The sequence below is a fragment of the Malaclemys terrapin genome, chromosome 17 (assembly GCF_027887155.1).
Source record: "Malaclemys terrapin pileata isolate rMalTer1 chromosome 17, rMalTer1.hap1, whole genome shotgun sequence".
Taxonomy (NCBI): domain Eukaryota; kingdom Metazoa; phylum Chordata; order Testudines; family Emydidae; genus Malaclemys; species Malaclemys terrapin.
The window spans coordinates 2,061,160-2,082,500 of record NC_071521.1 but is presented as its reverse complement, the minus strand read 5'-3'; the positions used below and the strand labels follow the sequence as shown (position 1 = coordinate 2,082,500).

General features: G+C 37.7%; 1 protein-coding gene across 2 annotated transcripts in view; it reads right to left on the bottom strand.

Annotated features, from left to right (window-relative positions):
* MAPKAP1 (MAPK associated protein 1) overlaps positions 1 to 21,341 on the bottom strand; it is a 154,590-nt gene that overhangs the window by 114,876 nt on the left and 18,373 nt on the right. For both annotated transcript variants that reach the window (XM_054007724.1, XM_054007723.1), the window contains exons 3-4: positions 16,265 to 16,354; positions 8,546 to 8,694 (exon numbers count right to left, since the gene is read on the bottom strand). In XM_054007724.1, coding sequence (XP_053863699.1) covers positions 8,546 to 8,694; positions 16,265 to 16,354 — 239 coding nt within the window. The remainder of the gene's footprint in view (positions 1 to 8,545; positions 8,695 to 16,264; positions 16,355 to 21,341) is intronic.

The window sequence follows — 21,341 nt, the reverse complement described above, 5'->3', positions numbered from 1 at the left end:
AGAGATAGCAACAAACACAGAAATTCAAAGAAACCTCTTACACACACCTGCTCTTCTGCAGCCAGCTGGCTCAGTATGGCTATTGTCTTGTCCTATCTTCTATGGGCCCCGTGCCCCCTCACCTTTTAAGAGAATGCTTTAATTGAGTTTAATGGAGTTTGGAGGCTCCATACAGTTTGCTTTGTCTTGATAGAGGCCTTCAGATAACCTGCACTTTGATTTTTAAAATGAGTCAGAAAAAGGATTAACAACATCCAGCATTTATAAGTGCTTTATCTCCAAAGTGCCTTACAAACATTACCTAATTAACCCTCAGCACCCCTGTGAGGGAGGTAAGAGGGCTTTAAATTAGCTGCCTAATGGCAGGAATTGCACAGCTTTCAAAGTGCTCTTACACTAAATCCTCCCCAAATAGGAAAACAATGCTCATGAATAGATGACTTCTTACGGCAGACTATATTTCTGTTCCTAGCAAGTGAATCCAAGAGTCTAGGGCAGGGGTAGGCAACCTATGGCACGCGTGCCGAAGGCAGCACACGAGCTGATTTTCAGTAGCACTCACACTACCCGGGTCCTGGCCACCGGTCCGGGGGGCTCTGCATTTTACTTTAATTTTAAATGAAGCTTCTTAAACATTTTAAAAACCTTATTTCTTTATATACAACAATAGTTTAGTTATATATTATAGACTTATAGAAAGAGACCTTCTAAAAACATTAAAATGTATTACTGGCACGCAAAACTTTAAATTAGAGTGAATAAATGAAGACTCGGCACACCACTTCTGAAAGGTTGCCTACCCCTGGTCTAGGGGAAGAAGAGCCTGCCTGTCCTGCCAGAGTTAATGCAAAGCAACTCTAGTGGTTCTGTTCTAAACTGGGAGAGTTTGTTAGAGCCCCAAGTACACAAACCATATGGAAAGGGGGAATCTCAGAAAATCCAAGGGGAAAAAGCAACAGAATATTGGAAACAAATTGCCAAAGTTTAGAAAATATACTACACATACATATGCAGTGCGTACACATTTGTACAATAGACACATACATTATTATATATGCACACAAGTGTTACCTATTAATTAAATTCAGCAATATGTATCCCAGTCATTACTAAGGATTAATGAATTTATACTGTACAATGAGGTAGGATGTCACCAACAGGTTTGGAAGCCAAGCACACTGTTATTAACGATGTATTAGAACCGAAGTGATCATAGCAAGAAGAATCAGATGAAGAAGCGTCTTATTTGTACAATTCTGCACCGGAACGTGACCATACCTAGATGTGCTACACCACTTGCCTTCAGCATGTGAATTACTAGAAGAGAGAAAAAGAAGGTGGAAGGGCAAACAGCAACCTGATGGGGAAGTATTTACATACAGAATAGTGGGGCAGCTTTGTAATAGGAAAACTTATGAAAACGTGGGAAATACAAGAGAGGCAAAAGCAGTTTCCAGCTGCAGAAGAGCAAAAAACGTATTGGCGGTTCTAAATGGTCTTGTGAAAGGCTTGAAGGAGATATTATTGTAGAAAATTCTGCAGTGAGCATCTTCTGAAGCTGAAGAATCTGGCCTGTTCAGAGAGCACCATACCACAAAATAGAGATTCGGAATAGTTTTTGTATATATAATTAACAAAATACACTTCTACCCCAATATAACGCAACCCAATATAACACGAATTCGGATATAACGAGGTAAAGCAGTGCTCTGGGAGGGGGGTCTGCGCACTCTGGCAGATCAAAGCAAGTTCGATATAACGCGGTTTCACTTATAACGCGGTAAGATTTTTTGGCTCCCGAGGACAGCGTTCTATCAGGGTAGAGGTGTATCTTTCTACTAGCCACTATGCCAGATCTCATATTATAACATATACCTGGTATAGATAAAATGCAAACATATTCTAAAATCAACTTAATTGAACACTATAGATATGAAAGGCAATATTGATTAAAACGATAACATAATAAAAACCCTATATATTTAGGATTTGTTCGCTTTTACTGTTCTATGATAACGGTAGCTGAACAACTGAAGTTGTAGAATAAGTAAATGGTGAAATACAAACTATGCAAGCTACACCTGCTAAATCAAAGCAAAATATTCAGAATACAGGTGTGAAACATTCTACTTAGCTTATGGGCATTGAGTTTTTAAACCCGGATTCATAATTTAGATATTTTCAGTATTAATAGCTGTACTGCCTCTTTTAAAAGTTCTTTATCTACTTTCTTTGAGTAAAGCTATTTAATATTGGTGATTGTGGAAAACATTTGTTCATAATTATCCAGACATACACTGGAACAAGACTGAAACAGCAGCAGCATGCAAAAATGTATTTAAGGACTATCATCCCAAAATGCTGCTAAAAGCTATTAACCAGTACGTGTTAATTGCCACAGCATTCATATTAATTTTCACTTCAGGCCCGACATTGTGGAATATTTCCCTTGATACATTTTAAACAAAGTTTAATTTAAGGAACTGCTTCTATCAACACTTATGAAAATTAACAGCCAAGCAATTAGCACTCATGAATTATCCCTTCCCCCCCTGCTTTCTACTGCTTCTTTGTAAAAACAGTTACTAAAGGGGGAGTTGTTGGGTTTTTAATAAGTTACCACAATCACATTCACAAAGAACCTTGCTGTATTACAAAAAGGCCCCAATCCTCAAGATATGTTTTTCAGCACCTGTCCAGACAGAACAGACTCTCTGCTTCTATTTTATTTGCAGTGTGTGCAGCCATATTGGTCCCAGGATATTAGAGAGACCCGGAGGGTGAGGTAATATCTTTTATTGGACCAGATTCTGTTGGTGGAAGGGACAACTTTCGAGCTACACAGAAATCTTCTTCAGGTCACTTCCCTTCCACCAACAGGCACATAAGAGATCAGTGAAGCTAAAATATTTCCTTCATTCTGATTTCTATCTTGTGATTAATGTCAGAGAAGCTAAAGTGCAATTGGAGGACTGCAGTATTTTCTCTGGGCACAGAAAAGGCATTTAAGCCCTGTGTTTCTAGATTATTCTAGAGGTAAGCAGACTTTTAGATAGATCACTAGATTCCCACTTCCCCATTGACTATTTTAAACATATTGAACATCTGTTCCTGCTTTGATTTTTCCATAGCACTTTTGTGTTTGATGACATTATTTTGAGGACAAAGGGCCTGATTTTTGCACCACTTAGGCAACAGGCATCTCAGAAATAAATTTGACAGAAGTGCGTCTTGTCAACATTTCACGAAGGTTAGCAATGATTTAGGAGAGAAGTTGAATGTGGACTTACTTTAGGGATAATACCCAGGAGTGCCAGGGAGAGACCTCTGCAGTGGTCATACATTCTACTTACAAGTCTATCACAAAGCTCATCATTTTATTTATAGTCAGAGACTTTGCTATCCTTGTCACTTGAAAGCACCTTGTTAACATTCTTCCTTTTAGTGTAGATAGCCACCCAACTAAACAGCTCTGAAACTAATACTGTACTAGGTAAGTACCTTTGGTTGTTAAGTCTCTGGGCAATCATTCTTTCCCTCAAGCTATGGTTTGAAAATAAATATTCCCTGTGTCTATACAGCTTTTTATCAGAATATCTTAAGTACTTTATAAATATTAATAAAGATAGGCAAGCAGTATAGCTTCATTTTATAGATGAAGAAACTGAGGCACAGGGAGATTAAATCCCCAATCCTGCAATGGGAGTTTACCCATGTGGAGCACATTTCAGGATTGCAGTCTAAATCATGTGTCCAAGAGCATGCAAAACTTCTGGCAGGAATTGGGAACAGATCTTAATTTCCTAACTCCCAGTCCCATGCCTTAACCACAAGGCCACCAATCCTCCCTTATGCTGCTGTCTATGCCATGGGTTGGAAAACTATTTTAAAGTAAGCCTTGTTTTCTCCCTGTTAACATCCAGAAAGTGAAAGGATCAACAAACCACAAAAAACGATCTTTAAAAAACCTGATGGCAGAGAATAAATCTAACACTTCTTGAGTGTGTCATCTGTCATTAGAGTGCGTAAATTAATTATTAGGCTTGCAGTAAAATCAATTTGGCTGCCAATTTCTGGTACCTTAATATAATTTCCTATATACAAATTACAACTGGATAGAGTACAAGGGATCAAAGGTCTCTAGCATCACCAGATTTGCATCAGCCCAGTTTACCATTACATATTAAACAAAGACAGTGTATGTGAATGACTGACACACAGTTGCAGCTATCTGCTGGCTGTTGGGGCTACAAGTTTGTCAAGAGAAATGGATTTTTAGAGAAAACTGAAAGGTTTAGACAATGTCTGCTACCCCATTTGGCTGGGTAAAGTAAACATATAGTTTGCCCTGCCTTTTATTTATTTATTTAAAAAAGGGAGTACTGTATTTTAGTGTATGTGAAACTACCAGTTATTCAATTTGGCTGTGTGACAAGGGTTCCCAGAACTCTTGTGTGAGCTGATCATAATGCTTCCATTGTGGGTGTATTTTAGAAGCTGTATTTTCTAATTTATTTTTGATAATTCAATAGACGGATCAAAACAACAGGAAGACATTAGAGTACTTTAAAATGTTATTATTTCATAAACATACAGAAGTGATTATGAAACAGACACTAAGTCTGACAGAACACACCTGGAAAATTGAGAGATTTAACAGAGTGGCATGTTTAATATTATAGAATTTAATGCTTTCCTATTTTTAACTGATTTTCTTAAAATAATACATTCATTAAACAAAAACTCACTAAAGAAGATTTTATTTCATTTAAATTTATTTATGAAGGCATATTCATGATTAGAATTAAAATATTCAGAGTTAACATGAGTTCTCACACACACACACACACACACTCTCTCTCTCTCTCACAGCTTGGATAGAGTGGCTGATTTGCTTTTCTTTTTGTTTGCCAGTGATCCACAAAAAGTATTTTATTCAAACAGAAAATCTACATTACAATAATTTTTAAAATTTTTAAATCAAAGCCTTAGTAATAATCTTAAAGAGGATTTTAGAGACGCTCGTGTCTCTTGAGTAAATACATAATTAAGTAGGGTTTTTTAAAACATGTTTAATTAGGCCCCAAGTCCCTCCTTATCCACCCTTCTCTCCCCAATTATGTATCATTTTCCCAAGAGACATGAGTAGCTCAGTTAATTATGTAAATAAGATGTGCACTATTCCCAGGAAAAGAGTAATAAATATTTGTGAAAAAGATACTGCTCATCTCTTATCAGTTAAAAAAATATTTCAATACCAAAGAGTATTGGTCCTACCTACAAAATTTCATTAAAAATACTCATATTTGCCATAGAATAATAAAAAAGCTACATGTTTATAATTTCAAATTACTATTTAAAAAGTACAGCAAAACTGAAGAAAAGCTAACTTGGTAAAGTAATTCACTACTGAACTATAATAGCTGTACTACGGCTCAACTGGGATGTAGGGTTGTTGTTATTGTGTTTTTTAAAATAGGTAATACATACGAAGCCTGGAAGAAAGGGTTTTATAATCAAAATGCTGACACAAACTTACACACTGTGGTACAAACAAACAATGCTGCTATAACTAATATAATCCAATTATGCATTCACAAAATGCTAATTTGATTATTTTGCAGCGTTATTTGAATAGGCATTTTAATTTCTAGGGTAAAAAAAAGGCTTGACTGAAATATAATTCTCTATTAATCACCAAGGTGTCAGTGCATATCATATTGATACATTTCAAAATGATTATAAAAATGACTAATATGTACAGTACAATTTCCTTCAAATGTTACTGATTTTCATTACACATCTGCCAAATGTATCAATGTTAAATAGATGAAAATAAGATTTTAATTCTAGTCAGCTGTAATACATAATAAATCAGAAAAAAAAGTAGTGGGGGTTAGGAAGTTGAGGAGGAGTAATTTTTCCATTCCCCAACTTCCCAAGACCCCCAGCCCCCCATATTTAGCTCAAGTTTTGCTCAAGCTTTTACAGGTTACAAAATTTCAACCTTTGTGAATGAGGATTTCCTCTAGTCCAGAGTTGTTTTTTTTAAATCTCCTCTGTACACAATAGCTATAGGAAGTATATCCTAAAAAGTTCATAACTCTTTGGCAAATCAGAATCCAGTGACTCAGGAACACCAAAATATGAACTGCAGAAAAAGAAGGCCATCCTGCTACTGTTGGCAGCAAGGCACCAAGTAATTATGCCAGAAATAATTCTCTCAAATGCAGAGTTTGCACTAATTAATGCAATACTAATAAATGCAACATAACATATAAACAGGCAGTTTATGCTCTACAGATACTACGGTCTAAGAGCTACAACTCCACAAAGAATTTTATAATACTACTTCTCTACATATGTCTAATCAAATTACATGTCTGATTTTCAATGTTAAAAACACTTGACAGAAAGCTAAGATTTCCCACCAAAACAGTAGTGAAGCTCATACTTGATACTCCCACTGAAGTCCCCACAAACTAATCCAGCAGAAAATAGAGCTACACTGCCACCTGTAATTTTTTCAGCACACTATGACACCGCCCAATGATCCTAATGTTTATATTTTTTCAGCTTTCCAGGGTTTATAATAGACACGGAGTGATAAAAGTTGAGTGTAGCCTTGCACACAGAAGAGGCAATCCTTGATTTAGTTCTAGGTAACACATGGTAGTTCACAACGTAATTGTATTTGAATAACTAAGCTGACCTTCCAGGCATGCTGCAAAGCCTGACTATTTGAGCTGGCACTGTGGCGGGAGTAAGGTGGTTGGGGGGAAGATTTCTGTCTTGTGGGGAATGGGATTTTTAAGATACATTGGTTTGCTGACTGTTGATTAGGTGAGGGTTACTGTGTAAAAGAAGTGCTGTTGTGTTGGGTGATTTATATTTTGCATTCCTTATGGTACTGTTTTTAAATGTACGTCAAAGGGCACCGAGAGTCTTGGATGATTGCCCTTTGAGGGTGAAGTACTTTCAGTCAAAATCTAAATAAATATTTATATTGTGGTCAATAATCCTTAAGGTTGTCATTCTTCGGGAAAGAATCAGAAAAGACTAGCATTGTGACACAACTTCAATAGGGGTTTGGGATGTGTGGATGTGCAGATACTCTGACAAGCAAAGCAACTAGTCATAAAGACTCTAGACTGGATTAGATGGACCTCTGGGATGATCCATTATGGCATCGCCTATGTTTCTGTCTGGTAAATGGTCTGTACATTACCAATGAATCAATGAACATTTCTGAAGGTACTACAGGGATAGAAACTGCTGCTCCACAACATTGGAAAGATAGATGTCCTTGCCTGATGAATAAAGTGTTGTACGAGCTCCAGGGGATTGAAAGATATAAACCTTAAAATTGCATAATATTGATCAACTTACTTTCCACTCACACCCAAATGCAGTTCCAACCAGGCTTCAACAGCAGCTCTCTCAGAAATGGCTACAGCTAGACCCAGTGCTCTTCAGCCCCTCTGACTACTTGGGATTAGAGGCAACAGACACAACGTACAGATCCTGCCAAAGCTGAAGTTGATGGTTCTGGAAGATTTTTCAATCCCTGTCAGCCATTTGGGCCCTATTCTAAACTCAAATCCCACTGACTAAACTAAAGTCAGAGAAGTACCACGAGAACATCTGTTCCAGTGAGATTTCTACCAGCACTCTCCCTTCAACCCCAGGTCCTCCTGCCCTATTTGCCACTGCAGACTCTGGGAAGTGGGAACCTTCCAGGGGGGGAAGAAAGTACTGTCAACAGATGCTGATGCTACCCCCATCCCAGCCAATACAGACCTTCATGAGGGTGGGAGAGAAGGGAAAGATAGCAGCACACAGACCCACTTCGAGCTGCTCTGCCAGCGACCCTTGTGCAGCTGGCAGCAGGGAGAGAAGGGCACTAGCCTGGGACTTGGGGAGACCAGGATGCTATTTTCTGTTCTGCCACAGGACTTCGGTGGGACTTTCAGCAAGTCACTTTGTCTTTGTGCCTCAGTTTCCTCTCTCTAAATTGGGGGTGATAGCACTTACTACTTCACAGGGGTGCTGTGAGGATAAACACACCAAAAATTGTGAGCTGCTCAGATACTATGGGGGTAGGGCTAGATTTACTAGAGAGAAACTCTGTGCAATGCAACAGACTATTGATATCCATGGACACACCAATAGTCGAGTAGGGATAAGATGCCTAAGACTCAGTTGTACTAAACATTTTACTTAAAGCACCACATGCTGAAGGACGGACACAAGTCCATGATATAACCTTCCAGTACTAGGGCAGAGCATACATACCATTTTTTATATATTTTCATTTGGCTCCTATTGCTATTGCCTCTGGGAACCATTACAATTAAAGAGAAAGACAAAGAGAAACAAGTTTTAGGATAGCCAGTTTAAAATAATGAACTGTAGGGCAATTGTGATGTTTAATTAAAGCCCAAACAAATATCTACACATTGCATTGTCATCAGAGCAGACAGAGCAACCTAACCTTCGATCAGAAGCCAGCTCTATGTAAGAGGAAAATGTTTGGGTCACTTACCTTGCCATCAAATTTTGAGTACTCATTGAAAGGGTTGTTCAACTGCAGTGGGCACTGTTCAAGTCGCACAGACAGTAACGACTGCTTCCCAGAATGTGGAGACTTTACTCTGAAATTCTTTTTTTCGAACAGCGAGCTTAGCTCCTCTGCTGCGATTCAAAAAAAAAAAAAAGCATTTGCATTACCACGTGCAAAAAGGATACTGTTTACCTTGGAGAAGAAATGAATTGGAGGGGAGACAATAAAAATTATATAAAACAATGAACAGTCTAAAGAAGATAGACTGGGAGTTTCTATTCACCTTGTCTCATAACAAAAGAACAAGGGGACACAATGAAACTGAAAAGTGCCAAATTCAAAGCTGAAAGCTTCTTTGTACAATTAACCGGTAGATGTCATTGCTACAAGAGCTTATTGGGATTAAAAAGGGATTAGACATTTCTTTTTCTCCTCCCATCCCTCATCCATCTTTTCTATATAGACTGTAAACTCTATGCAACAGGAACCAACTCTCACTATAGGTTTGTACTGTGCCTAGTGCAATGGAGTGCTGATCTTGATTAGGATCTTTAAGCACTACTGTAATACAATTAAGAATAATATGGATATCAAGAATACCCAGAGTTATAATCATCACTACCATGACAAATCCCAAAAGGATGTGTCCTCCTTGCAGATTGAGCACCACTCGAATCTCTCTCTGGCCAGGTGCTTAAGGTCACAGCCATGTAGCGGCATTCTTAGATCCACACGCTTCAGAATTCGTTGGTCTTCTATTCTAATAATACATTCATACCAGTGCTTATGGAGGGTAGTTGCTGGCTTTAGCTTCAGAGATCCTCATTTCAGATCAGGGCTTTGGAGTGGAGCCCGGAACAGCTCTGGAGCAGTGGAGCTGCAGGTTTTTGCCTGGAGCTGGAGCAGAGCCGGAGCACAGCTCCAAAGCCCTGTTTCAGATCTTGTCCTGCTTTTGATACGGAGCAGCTGACCAAGATGATGAGAATCAAAAATGTCGATCCAATGTACTTCAGTCTTCCACAGCACCTATGTTTCACTTACATACAATGAAGCTGATATAACTGAAGTTCTACAGATTCGCAGCTTTATAGCAAGCTTAATGTCATGACGTCTCTGTGATGTTGCACTCCATATGTTTTATGAAAATATGCTTATGAATGTGAATATAATGTAACTGGAATATGGTTTTTGCAAAAGGTCTCTTGTAAGGTATCATAACAAAGGTTATAACCTCCTGAATATATTCCTCCTATTTGTATGTATGTATCATTCTTGTATCTGAAGCTAGAAATATGAAGAATAATTCTGAGGTCCTACTGTAATTATGCAAAGTGTGGGCCATTAATGGTGGCTTAGAATCTTGATGGCTCCCATTGACTAGGGCAATTGGTTGTGAATGGGTTTGTTTACCTTCCTGTGTACCTGTGGGCCAGCTCGTGGGCAATGAAGAATGAGGTCTCACAGGGACATATTATCATGTCACCTGATGCTGAAATCCATCTTAAATCTGGTACTTTTCCATTTAGAAGGAGGGGTGGGGACTCAGACAAAAGATTCACGCCTTGTGCCAAAGCTATAAGAGGGGGTGGAACAGGACAAAGGGGGCCAGCCATGAGAAAACCCCTGCTTAACACCTAAGATGGCTGCTGGAACTAACAAGGACTGTACCAGGGGAAAGGATTGGGCCCAGACTAGGAAGGAGTCTAGTCTGTGAAAGAAGTTTATTGGAACACCTCTGGGGGTGAGATACTATCTGTAATCAGTTTCTTAATGTATTAGGCTTAGACTTGTGTGGTTTTGCTTTATTTTGCTTGATGTCTTACTTTGTTTTGTCTGTTATTACTTGAAACCACTTAAATCCTACTTTTTATACTTAATAAAATCACTTTTGTTTATTAATGAACCCAGAGTAAGTGATTAATATCTGGGGGAGCAAACAGCTGTGCATATCTATCAGTGTTATAGAGGGTGGACAACTTAGGAGTTTACGCTGTATAAGCTTTATACAGAGTAAAATGGATTTATTTGGGGGTTGGATCCCATTGGGAGCTGGGTGCTGGAGTCAGGTAACCTGCAGAGCTGTTTTCACTTAAAGTCTGCAGCTTTGGGGATGTGGCCCGGACCCTGGGTCTGTGCTGCAGCAGACTAGCGTGTCTGGCTCAACAAGGCATGGTTCTGGAAGTCCCAAAATAGCAGGGAAAACGGGCTCAGAGGTAATCTTGGCACATCAAGTGACAGTGCCAAGGGTGTCTCTGTAACCAAACCTGTCACATTTCAACAGAGGCCGCTGAAGGGCCTGAAGCATGGCAATATATACAAGTGTGTCCACATCTTTTGAGCATCCTCTAGCACTGTCTAGGATGCTGCCCAAATATTTGAAAGTTGCCCCCTTTGTAGTCCAGATAGGTGAATATCGAGCTGGCTGTAATCTGGAGCTGGAGGCTGCTTGATGGTAATGGCTAGAGACTTAGATTTATTCAGAGTTATAATAGTAAATATTAAAAAATAAACAAGAGTTTTGGAAGAGATATTAATTTTTTGCTTCTGGGTTTAATACCACATCTAACTATTAGGGGTTAAAAGGAAACACTCTTGGGGAAAGTTATCCCATCAAGGTTAACTACAGGGTTCCTTGCACCTCCTCTGAAGCATCTAGGACTGGCACTATTGGTGACAAGATACTGGACTAGAAGGACCATGAATCTAATCCAGTGTGGCAATTCCTACGTTCCATGTACTTCCCCTCTTCAAGTAAGCTGCCTTGCATGGATCTCATCTGGAAAAATAAGGCCTGATAACACCATGCTTGAGCAACAAGCATCCTGGGTCACAAGGAAGTACAGTATTGTGATAATAAGGGCAATAATGAAGTTAATGTGCAAGTTAGTGGGGCATAAGAAGCCTGTTATAATGCTGTTTGGTATAATAGCAGGATTGTCAGCAAGAGTTTAAACCCAAATTTATGGAAATTGATTTTCTTTTAATAAAGGGAGGGTCCTAATGTTACAAGGACTCTACAGAATCAGGATGGATGAATGTAGCTCAGAGCCTGTAGCGTTTAGCCTACTAGAATCAATGGGTCTCATTCTCTAGTACAAGTGACTGAAACTGGACAAGTTTGCTCCACATCTGCTCTTGGAGCAAACCACCCCAAACTCAATCAATCACTATCTGAGAATCAGCATCAATCCACCTAAACTGTCTACACTCTGTTCTTTATTCATACATTTGGATAGTCCCAAAAATTTACATGCTGCCAATACAGAGAACAAAGAGTTACTGAAGTCAATGCTTCAGGGAGGCAGTTCATTTTTTGAATTGTGAAGTTAAAACCTGTCGAACTGTAACTAGTCACAAACTCAGTTTTATTTTTATCCATCAGATTACCTGAAAGTTCAAACAGTTGACAATGGTGGTATATACTAAAAGATACCCAATAGGTTAGAGCAAGATATAAATTAATCCAGAAGAGCATGATTCAATCTTGTCTTTAATTATGGGAACTTAAACCCCATAACGTATTCTGTTTGTACAACAGGCTTGTTTTAGTTTTTAAAAATTCTTATTTGCCATTATGTTAGAGTAGTGCTGTGAGCTGTAATTTCTTGTGCCTTTGGAAAACACTTTGTCTCCTGGAGTTCTGTATAAGGATTTCATTGGTTCAACTGAGAAAGCAGGTGTTTTACTTGCTTGTGTGTTTCTTAGGCCTTGGCTACACTGGTGGTGTACAGCGCTGCAACTTGCTGCGCTCAGGGGCTCTCTCAGTTAAACCAATGGGATATAAAAATGTTATTAAAGCGAAGGTTCAGAAAAGAGCGTATGTACATCTGGGTACAGTGCTTAGATTATCCACAAATACAAAGTTTTTAAAGTCGTAAGATACATATAGTGCATAATCAGCAATAACCCAACTTGAGGTGAATACATTTAAGAATACAGTTTAGATACAGGGGAGTCGCATCTTATGCGGGGGTTAGGTTCTAAAGTCAGCGCGTAAGGTGAAAATCGCGTATAGTCAAACGCTCATTGAGTGGAATGGCGGGCGGAATCGCCCACACTACAGGTACAGTATTTAAATTGTTATTTTTCTCTTTTTTGTTTTGTTTTGCCGAGCACGTATAGTTAGAATTGTGTGAGTTAAATGCGCCTATGATGCGACTCCACTGCACAAAATTTTAGCCATCTGGAAACTGACGATTTTGAAGCCTACTTTCCCTTTGACACCAGATGATGAAACACAAACACAGTATTTGTCTTTCTGAACTGCGCTGTGTGCTGAATATATATACTTTGAGAGCTCTGTGGACATCCAAAATATGCCACAGTTTCATTTTGGGATGCAAGGAGCTGGCCAGGAGGATGGAAAGACAATTTTCTGTGCTCAACAGAGCCTGGTATGAAGAAAGAGTTGATTCTGAGTACCACTTTATCTTTATGAAAGGTACAGTACTAAGGTTACTGGGAAAAAAACTCCCAATTCTCACCCTGAGGGCTGAATTGACTGCTATCAACAAGACCACTGTAATGGTTAGAAAACGAGACACCTTCAGGAGTGGTTCAAATGGAGGGTCTGTAATGGTCCTGGGAACCAGGTTAAGATCCCAAGAAAGAACTTTGTGTGCTTCAGGAGGATGTAGAAGAAATGCTGTTCTCAAAAAATGTTGGACATTCGGGTAGGAAGAAATTCACTACTTCCCTGCTTCACTAAGGATGCTAGACGAAGCAGCAACTTGACCTCTGACTGTCTGAAATGCCAGGCCCAGTCCGAGTCAATCTTGAAGAAATTCAAGAATCCATGGTACTGAGGTAGATGTAGTAGTAAGGTTTTTGTCCTAGAACCAAAACGTAAACCTCAAGCAGGCCCCTAAATAGACAGACTGGGTTAGTAGATTTCTTTCTGGAAGCTAAAAGTATGGACATTTCCTCTTAGGAATAACCCAGGAGCTGAAGACGACAACCTGATGCTTTCCCAATCTTTTAGGTGTGGCTAGAATTCCTTACCATACCACTACTCCTTCCCAGGATGCATGAGAAGGGATATATAGCCATAGCATGTCTAGGGCATCTGCAGACTTCATACTCGTAGTTTACTATGCTCAGTACACTCTTGCCTGAAAGAGATTATCCTCTGTGGGAGGGTTTTTGTTTTGTTTTTTAAATACATATTTGACTATTAAGTCTCTAACTCTGGCCTCCTTCTCCTAATGAGGAAGAATTCCCTGTGTGGATGTTCAGGCCCAGAGGAATCAGCATATGTCTATGGCCTGGATTTTTCTGTGTTTATCTCTCATGCTGTGCTCTGAAAGTGAGCAGGGGAACCCAGCACTGAGGATTATCCTCCATGCTGCACACCGCAGATTTATGCCACTTGAGGGAAAGAGATTTCATTTTGTGCCTTTTAGAACGTCTTCTAAAGGAGACTGTGGAGAGAAAGGGAAACCCCTGTGCTGATAAAGTCAAAGCTTGGAGATTTTTTGTTTTGTTTTTTCGCTCTGCAGCAGGGAAAAATGGGACTCCCTGACTGCATCTGAAGTCTCAAAAAAACTGGAGAACTTTCTTAGGGGAGGAGCCACACCTCCCCTGCTAATAATTGATAGGTTTGGTCCACCTCCAAGGCTGCATGGAGCAGAGACCCCTCCAGCGTCTTAGATCTGTGGTCCAGGAATGAGACAACAGAACTAGCTGGAATAAAGCAAGAGCTTGGGAATCTATTGTCCATTTCAATGCACAGAAACATCAAGCAATATGGTTAGGGACAAGAAACAAGAAGAAAGGATTATATCGTCAGTGGTCAAAAGCTACAAAACACTGAGCAGAAGGAGTTGGAGGTTATGGAAGATTAAACTTTAAAACCTTCAATATAATGCTTAACAGAGTAAAAAGGCAAAAACATTTTAGGATGCATTAACAGAGGTATCAAACATATGCTGTAACTCTGTATAGGGGATTAGTGCAACCATGTTTGGAATCCTGTGAGCAGGTCTGTTCACTCTTGTATGCAAAAGATATTATAGAACTGGAGAAGGTCCTACAAAGGGCAGCCAGAAAAATACAGGGACCTAGGCACAGAGATTATGTAGAGATCACATTAAGATATATACAAATTTTGAAAGAAGCAGGCATGATACACCATACAAGATTTTCCGTTTGTGTCAAATACAACAGAAACAAACATCAGTTTATGCTAGAAAATAAAATAATTGGCATGGAATTTTTTAAATTCCATACGTTACCATTTAAGCACCACAGTATAGCAATAAGAAATGCTAAATTATAAATTACAAAAGGAAGTAATAGGTATTTACAGGGAAAATATTAGTTATAACTACTGGCTCCAAGAAAAGATAAAAACCTCAAATGGCATTTCTGGCTTCATTTCATTCTAAAGTTTCCTGAGTTCATATGCTTAAGCAGAGCTACATTAAAAGCAAGAGCCATCTTTCAATAACATTAATGGTTTGAAGAAGTGAGGGAAGAGTGAGTTTAGAAGCCCCAAAAGCTTAAAACCCCATGAAGACAAAACTAATATTTTCATAATACTTCTCTTATGCTTTTTTCCCTCTTAAGCTTTTCTCCTTACCTAGAAAACTGACTGAGAGGACTTTTAAAATTTGTAAATATAACCTTTAAAAAAATATTTCACCCCACACACATTCATCCATAACATCCAAGGCCACTTGAAATAGGTCATGCATCCTATCACTTGTTTGAAAATAGTGGTCTTCCATTTGCAAGGTAAAAAGAACAGGAGTACTTGTGGCACCTTAGAGACTAACAAATTTATTAGAGCATAAGCTTTCGTGGGCTACAGCCCACTTCTTTGGCTGTAGCCCACGAAAGCTTATGCTCCAATAAATTTGTTAGTCTCTAAGGTGCCACAAGTACTCCTGTTCTTTTTGCGGATACAGATTAACACGGCTGCTACTCTGAAATTTGGAAGGTAGATACTCTAATCAACTTTGATCGGTTGCAAGGAGAGTGTCAAGGCTTGTCAGTTATTTGTTTTGTTAAACACCACCTCCCATGCAAAAAATTGCAGAACACAATTTCACTGTCTTTGATGTTTATTCATCAAGCTAAGAGGAGCCTCAGGGTATGTCTACTCCACAAGTACTAGAGCGGCACAGCTGTCACGCTGCAGCTATGCTGCTGTAGTGTAGACACTTGCTACATCACTGGAAGGGGATTTTACATCTCTGTAGTAAATCCACTCAAGAGGCAGTAGCTAGGTTGATGGGAGAATTCTTCTGTCGACTTAGTTGAGTTTATACCAGGGCTTAGGCTGGCTTAACTACATCTCTCATAGGTTGAATTTTTCACATCACTGAGCAAATTAGATCGGTTGACCTAAATTTTATGTGTAGACAAGATAAACAGTGATGTTACAAACTGCCAAGATCTGCAAGCACTGTATTAACAATGTTTCTTAAAACACCCTAATTTATTTAAACTTCAATCAACTACAGTAGCTTGATTTCTTGATTTTTCTTTAATCAATGTAAATCAATAGAAGTGGGCATGTGGTGGTTGAAAACTATGGGGAAAACACAGGTCAGAATAGGAGGTGGTCAGAATCCTTCACAATATTTCCTCTGTGTTTTGGAAGTTTTTAAGTGAGGTTTATAAACTGAAAATTCTGTAAATGAATATTAAGTAAACTCAACAATTAAAAATATAAAGAAAATAGATGTTTCTTTTTACCTGAACAAGAAGCATTTCTCTCTTTCCACTGAACGTTTTTGCATTTTATTTGATTTTGTCTCTCTTTTCGTAGTCGTTCTAGTCTCTGAGCTTGAAAAGAAATATTATTACTATAAGTTTGTCAATGGAAGTTTACTATAAACAAAGACATAATTAACTACCTTTATATGAATAAAGATGTTTTATACCGCATATGTAGGAGGGAAAGTCATAAAATTTTAAAGGTGGCACCCCTGAAAAGCAAATACCAACAAAAACATGAAAGTGTTCTTGATTTATAATTGAAATTAGAGGATATAAAACATTAATAGAGATCATAAAGATAGTATTAACATGGAAGAGAATAATAAAATGTGAAAACTTCTGTGATTAATATGACATTTCATTATATAAATCATTAATAACGGTCTTAAAGGAATTTTAATGCACAAATGAACTCAAGTGAATATTACATTACAGGAATAAAATTACTGTTATGAATTACTCTACCCGTTTCAAAAATTAAAGATAAATGAACTCAGACTAGACTATTAAAGTTTTAAATATAAAATCCTTTATCTAAAAATCATGAAAATTATAAAATGTCAAAGCTATATAAATTAGCATAGCTTTTTCTTCAGTGTGCTGAAACAGTTTATAGGTAGTAAAATAAATGATTTGTATCTTCACAACATTAGTCAAATCTTAAAATGAATATAATATTTCTTTACATATTTTGATTCCATCTCCAAAATAGGGCTTGAAAATAAGGCTCAAACAGTTAAAATATCAAGCAACTCGGACTCTCAGATCTCCTCTTTCCTGAAATTCACTTATTGTTAACACCAGATTTATCTCAGGAGACAAACTGTCAACTAAATAATCTGGTAGAAGCTACCCTGAGAAACCAACCACCAGAAATAATCACTGCAGTAAACTCACCATTACCAGTAAGAAAGTAAACTAGATGGGCAAGTAGAAGTAAAAATGTTGGTCATTTGAGAAAACACAATTTGCTGGATATATTAACAATTTTGATGTATTGTGATCATTTATTAACTAAAATGGCCTCTTAAAGGAGATTTTAAAATACTAAATTACTCTGACAATTCCTGTACACTTTCACCAATAAAAAAAAAAATACACTGATAAATACATTCTATCCCTTCTTTATACTTAGAGCTGCATTCAAGATGCAAATGTTGGCTCAGCAGTCAAACATTTTATCAAGTATCAGAACTCTTAGCCAAAGCATTGATTAAAAAAGTTGTTGATACTTTACTTATAATATCTAAAAAAATAACTGACTAAAGTGTGAAAGAGTACCGGACACATCTCTGCCTGTAACTGTAAACATGAAGCAAGATGTTCTTCCATTGTGAGAGTTTAGTTTTAAAAACTGAAGCCATTTTCTTCTAATTTATTATTCTACCTATAGTTCTAAATCAATTTTTTATTTGGGCCACATTAAGCATCAATCTCTCAAAACCTCCTCTCCTCCAAAGAGAAATATAAAATCTCTCTGGTAAATATAGCTATATTTGGAATAGCTTTTTCAGTTTTTTAAATTATCTTCTGGTTTCCCTAAAACCAATGGGAAAGGGAAGAAATGGGGAAGCCAGGAAACATAGCATTTCTTTTAATATTGCTGTAATTAATAACAGGTCAATTTCTTACATAAGGGAAGCTACTCGTCCAAGTGCCTGGGGCCCTTCTAAGGGCAAATGCATCACTTTAAGCCCTGACATGCTGTGGGGAGAGGGCAGGGTGGCTATGTATTAAAGAGGGTTTTGCGCCATCCTCTTAAGACCTGCAGTGTGCCCATGAACTGCAGTGTATGAATTCCATCTTCCCGAATGGAATCTTCCATCTTTGTGGGATTCCTCTCACAAAGCCTTAGTAATTTGGCTTTGTGTCAGCAAGGGTTAATTTTATCTTAAAAGAACAAATGGAGATATGTGCAATTATTCCATCTCAATGCAATTCCTCTATCAGTTGGTTCCAAATTATCATTCATCGCATGATTGTACTACAGCCACTCCAAATTACATGGAATTATCAGTATCTATTAGAAGTCTGAATTATTTAAGGTTCATTCTCATAAACGTATTAGTATGCAAGCATTCAGTGTCAAAAATTTCACTGACCATATGTAGTTCTGTTTCCATTAAATATTAAGGGCTAAATGAGCCTTTGCTGCTAGCCCTGAGTTTGGGAGAGAAGTAATTTGCTACAGCCCTTTACTAGTGTAGCATACTCGCCCCTCCTTTGCTCTGGCTAATAATCTCTGTGGGCTGGCAATAAACTTTTTTTTTTGTGGGAGAAGAGATGGGAAACCAAGTATCTGTGCTCTCCCTACCTATCTGCTATGGAAGAGAGAAATACTAGGCTGACAAGCCCCTATGCTCCCCACAATGCCTGGACCCATTGTCTGGCAAGCCCTAGCATGGCTGCACAAGGCGTCTTACTTCATTTTAAACCTTGCACCCTGAGATAACTTTCAAGGTTTTTCAACTTTTCAAAGTTTTAGGCCTTAAATTAAACCTACTTTAAAATGTAACCTGATATGTATGAGTGCTCAATAGCCACTATTTCTGTAGGACCTACAACAATGTGTTGATTCTCCACTGCAGCAATAAAACACATTTTGTTCCAGTGCTTGTCAGACATCAGCTCTGCATGGATAAGTTACTAAGGCTATATAATTAAGGGGCTTTTGGAAAAAAAAAAAATTGAATTCAACTCTATCCAAACCAAAAGAAGTAAATGACAACTCAAGTGGGAATTCTTTTAAAAAAGTCTCTTAGTGGGTATTAAAACCATAGAAAGGAAACATGAGATCATATACTCAAAAAACATTTGCCACTATCTGCTGGAATAAACAACTATATCACCTACTCTATTCCAATGTAAAGTGCTTCAACTATGCTACAAGGAACACACAAAATCTACTGTCCTTTATTAGAAAGAATAAATATTCAAACTAACAGATCTGAACTTGTGTAGATAACAAAAATAATCTTATGGCTCAATAAGACGGCTGAAGTTCCTTAGTTAAGATTATGTTTCACACTTAAAGAAGGGATTCAATCACTTTGTTCTATATATTTGTTCTTACAGGACCTACTCTAAGTACAGAATACATTTTCTAAGAATTTACAAGTAAATCTGTTAATTAGTTTAAGAATTACAATTCATTAGAATATTGGTCCTTTAAGATACTTAGTGCTTTAAGATCTGGTGCCAGAGCATGTTTTCTCCCAAATTATCTTAACAGTGAATAACATAATGCCGACTCTTCCAACTTTCCACATAGGCAAATCTCAATGAAATCTCACGCAATGGCTACAATTTTTTTTTTTATGATTAACGGTTATTTTTGTCATTTTTCTTCATAAATGAAAGTTTTTTCTTCAGCAGAGCTGAAGAATGATGTTATATGACTGAGAAGTCCACAAAAAACTGCTTTCTTTCAAAATGGCTGACACCTCGGATTACTCTTAATAGAACTGAGGTCAGAGATGCAGAGCTAAGATGCTCTGCTTCGAAATAGCCACTGCATACCATTGTTTACAATGGGAATGAAGACAAGTGGCCTCAGGGAAGTTGGTGACCCTAACAGAACAGAAATTTTTACATTTACGCAATAACCTCCCCATAAAAGGAAGTTTCTAACTCCAGGAGGTTAATAGTTTATTTATGCCTTGATGCATGAAGATTTATATGCCCTTGTACTTTTTTTATTCTACCTAACCAAACTGTGCATGTTATATAAATATCTGATCCTTTTTTGATTCCTGTGAAGCTCTTGAACTTGATATTTTCTGGTACTGAGCACTTTAGGCTAATTAATTTACTATGTGTCTTGTGTAAAAAGGTTTTATTATTTTTAAAATTGTTGTTTTCAATATTTTTGGATGCCTCTTGTTCTTGTATTATGAGAAAGGGTAAATAAAACTGACCAATTTACTTTCTCTATATCATTCATTGTTTTAGGTCATGAGCTATGTAGGTCTTAACTGTGCCAATGTACATCAGAGAACAAGATGAGGGAGGTTTAAGAGAAGGAGAAAAGAAAAAAACTGGCATCAGCTTGGCTCCCCACTGGACTGGACAATTGTTTTAAAATCTGCCACTGGTTTTAACTGGGAAGTTAAATGGTTTCAGATTAGAATTTAATTTAGCTTCTTTTTATCTACCCACGTTGTAAAATTATCTGGCAGTACCACTTTTTGCAGCATTCCCACAACACTTTGAACTTTCCTTCTCCACTTTCTTATTCTGTAACAACAACTGAATTGAACTAACTTCTCAAAGAAAATGCCATGAAGTCTGGCACATTAAGCTTTTTACCCTGCTACATGGAAATCAGTTTTAGCTAGTCCTAGGACTCCAAACTGTATTCATGGACCTTATTTCCAAATTTAGTGAGATGCCTTAATTATACTGAACCAATGCTATTAATTATTTTTTACAACTTTTGACAATACATTACCTTTTTAAAAGTATCTTAAGATACTTATTACTGTACGTCACTTTTCTGGGTAGGTAGAATCTAGTTAAATTTACTTCTGAGCTGTAGGTGGTGGTGTATTACCTGCAAAAAAATTATTTCAGAAATGTATGTTCCTACATGGAAAGAGAGATGATCTTCCTACTTCAAGCCTTCAACACTTGAGCATTTCAGCACAGAACCTTCCTTGGAGGCTGTGTATACCAACTCCCACATCCCCCTACTGCAAAAGGACAGAAGAGGGATGTTTTCTCCCTATTAACAAAAACTAAGCAATTAGTATATACCAAAAAGGTAAATATATTTAAATTAGCATATTTTGAGAGCTCAAATCCTAACTCAGATTTTTGTAATACTGTAGATATAAGACAGTAGAAGTCAAAGATGAAAAAGTAAGATGGAACACTGAGTCGGTCTTTCTTCAAATGAAGAATTTAATTCCCCTCCAGGTAAAGGATATATCAGGCTATTAATTTGACAATATGTTTGATAGTATATATGCCTTGCCCGTTAAACCTCCCATTTGCTGATCTGTTAGAGCATCATCAGGGAAAAAATTGTTAAACTTTTATAGCAAGAGCCCAG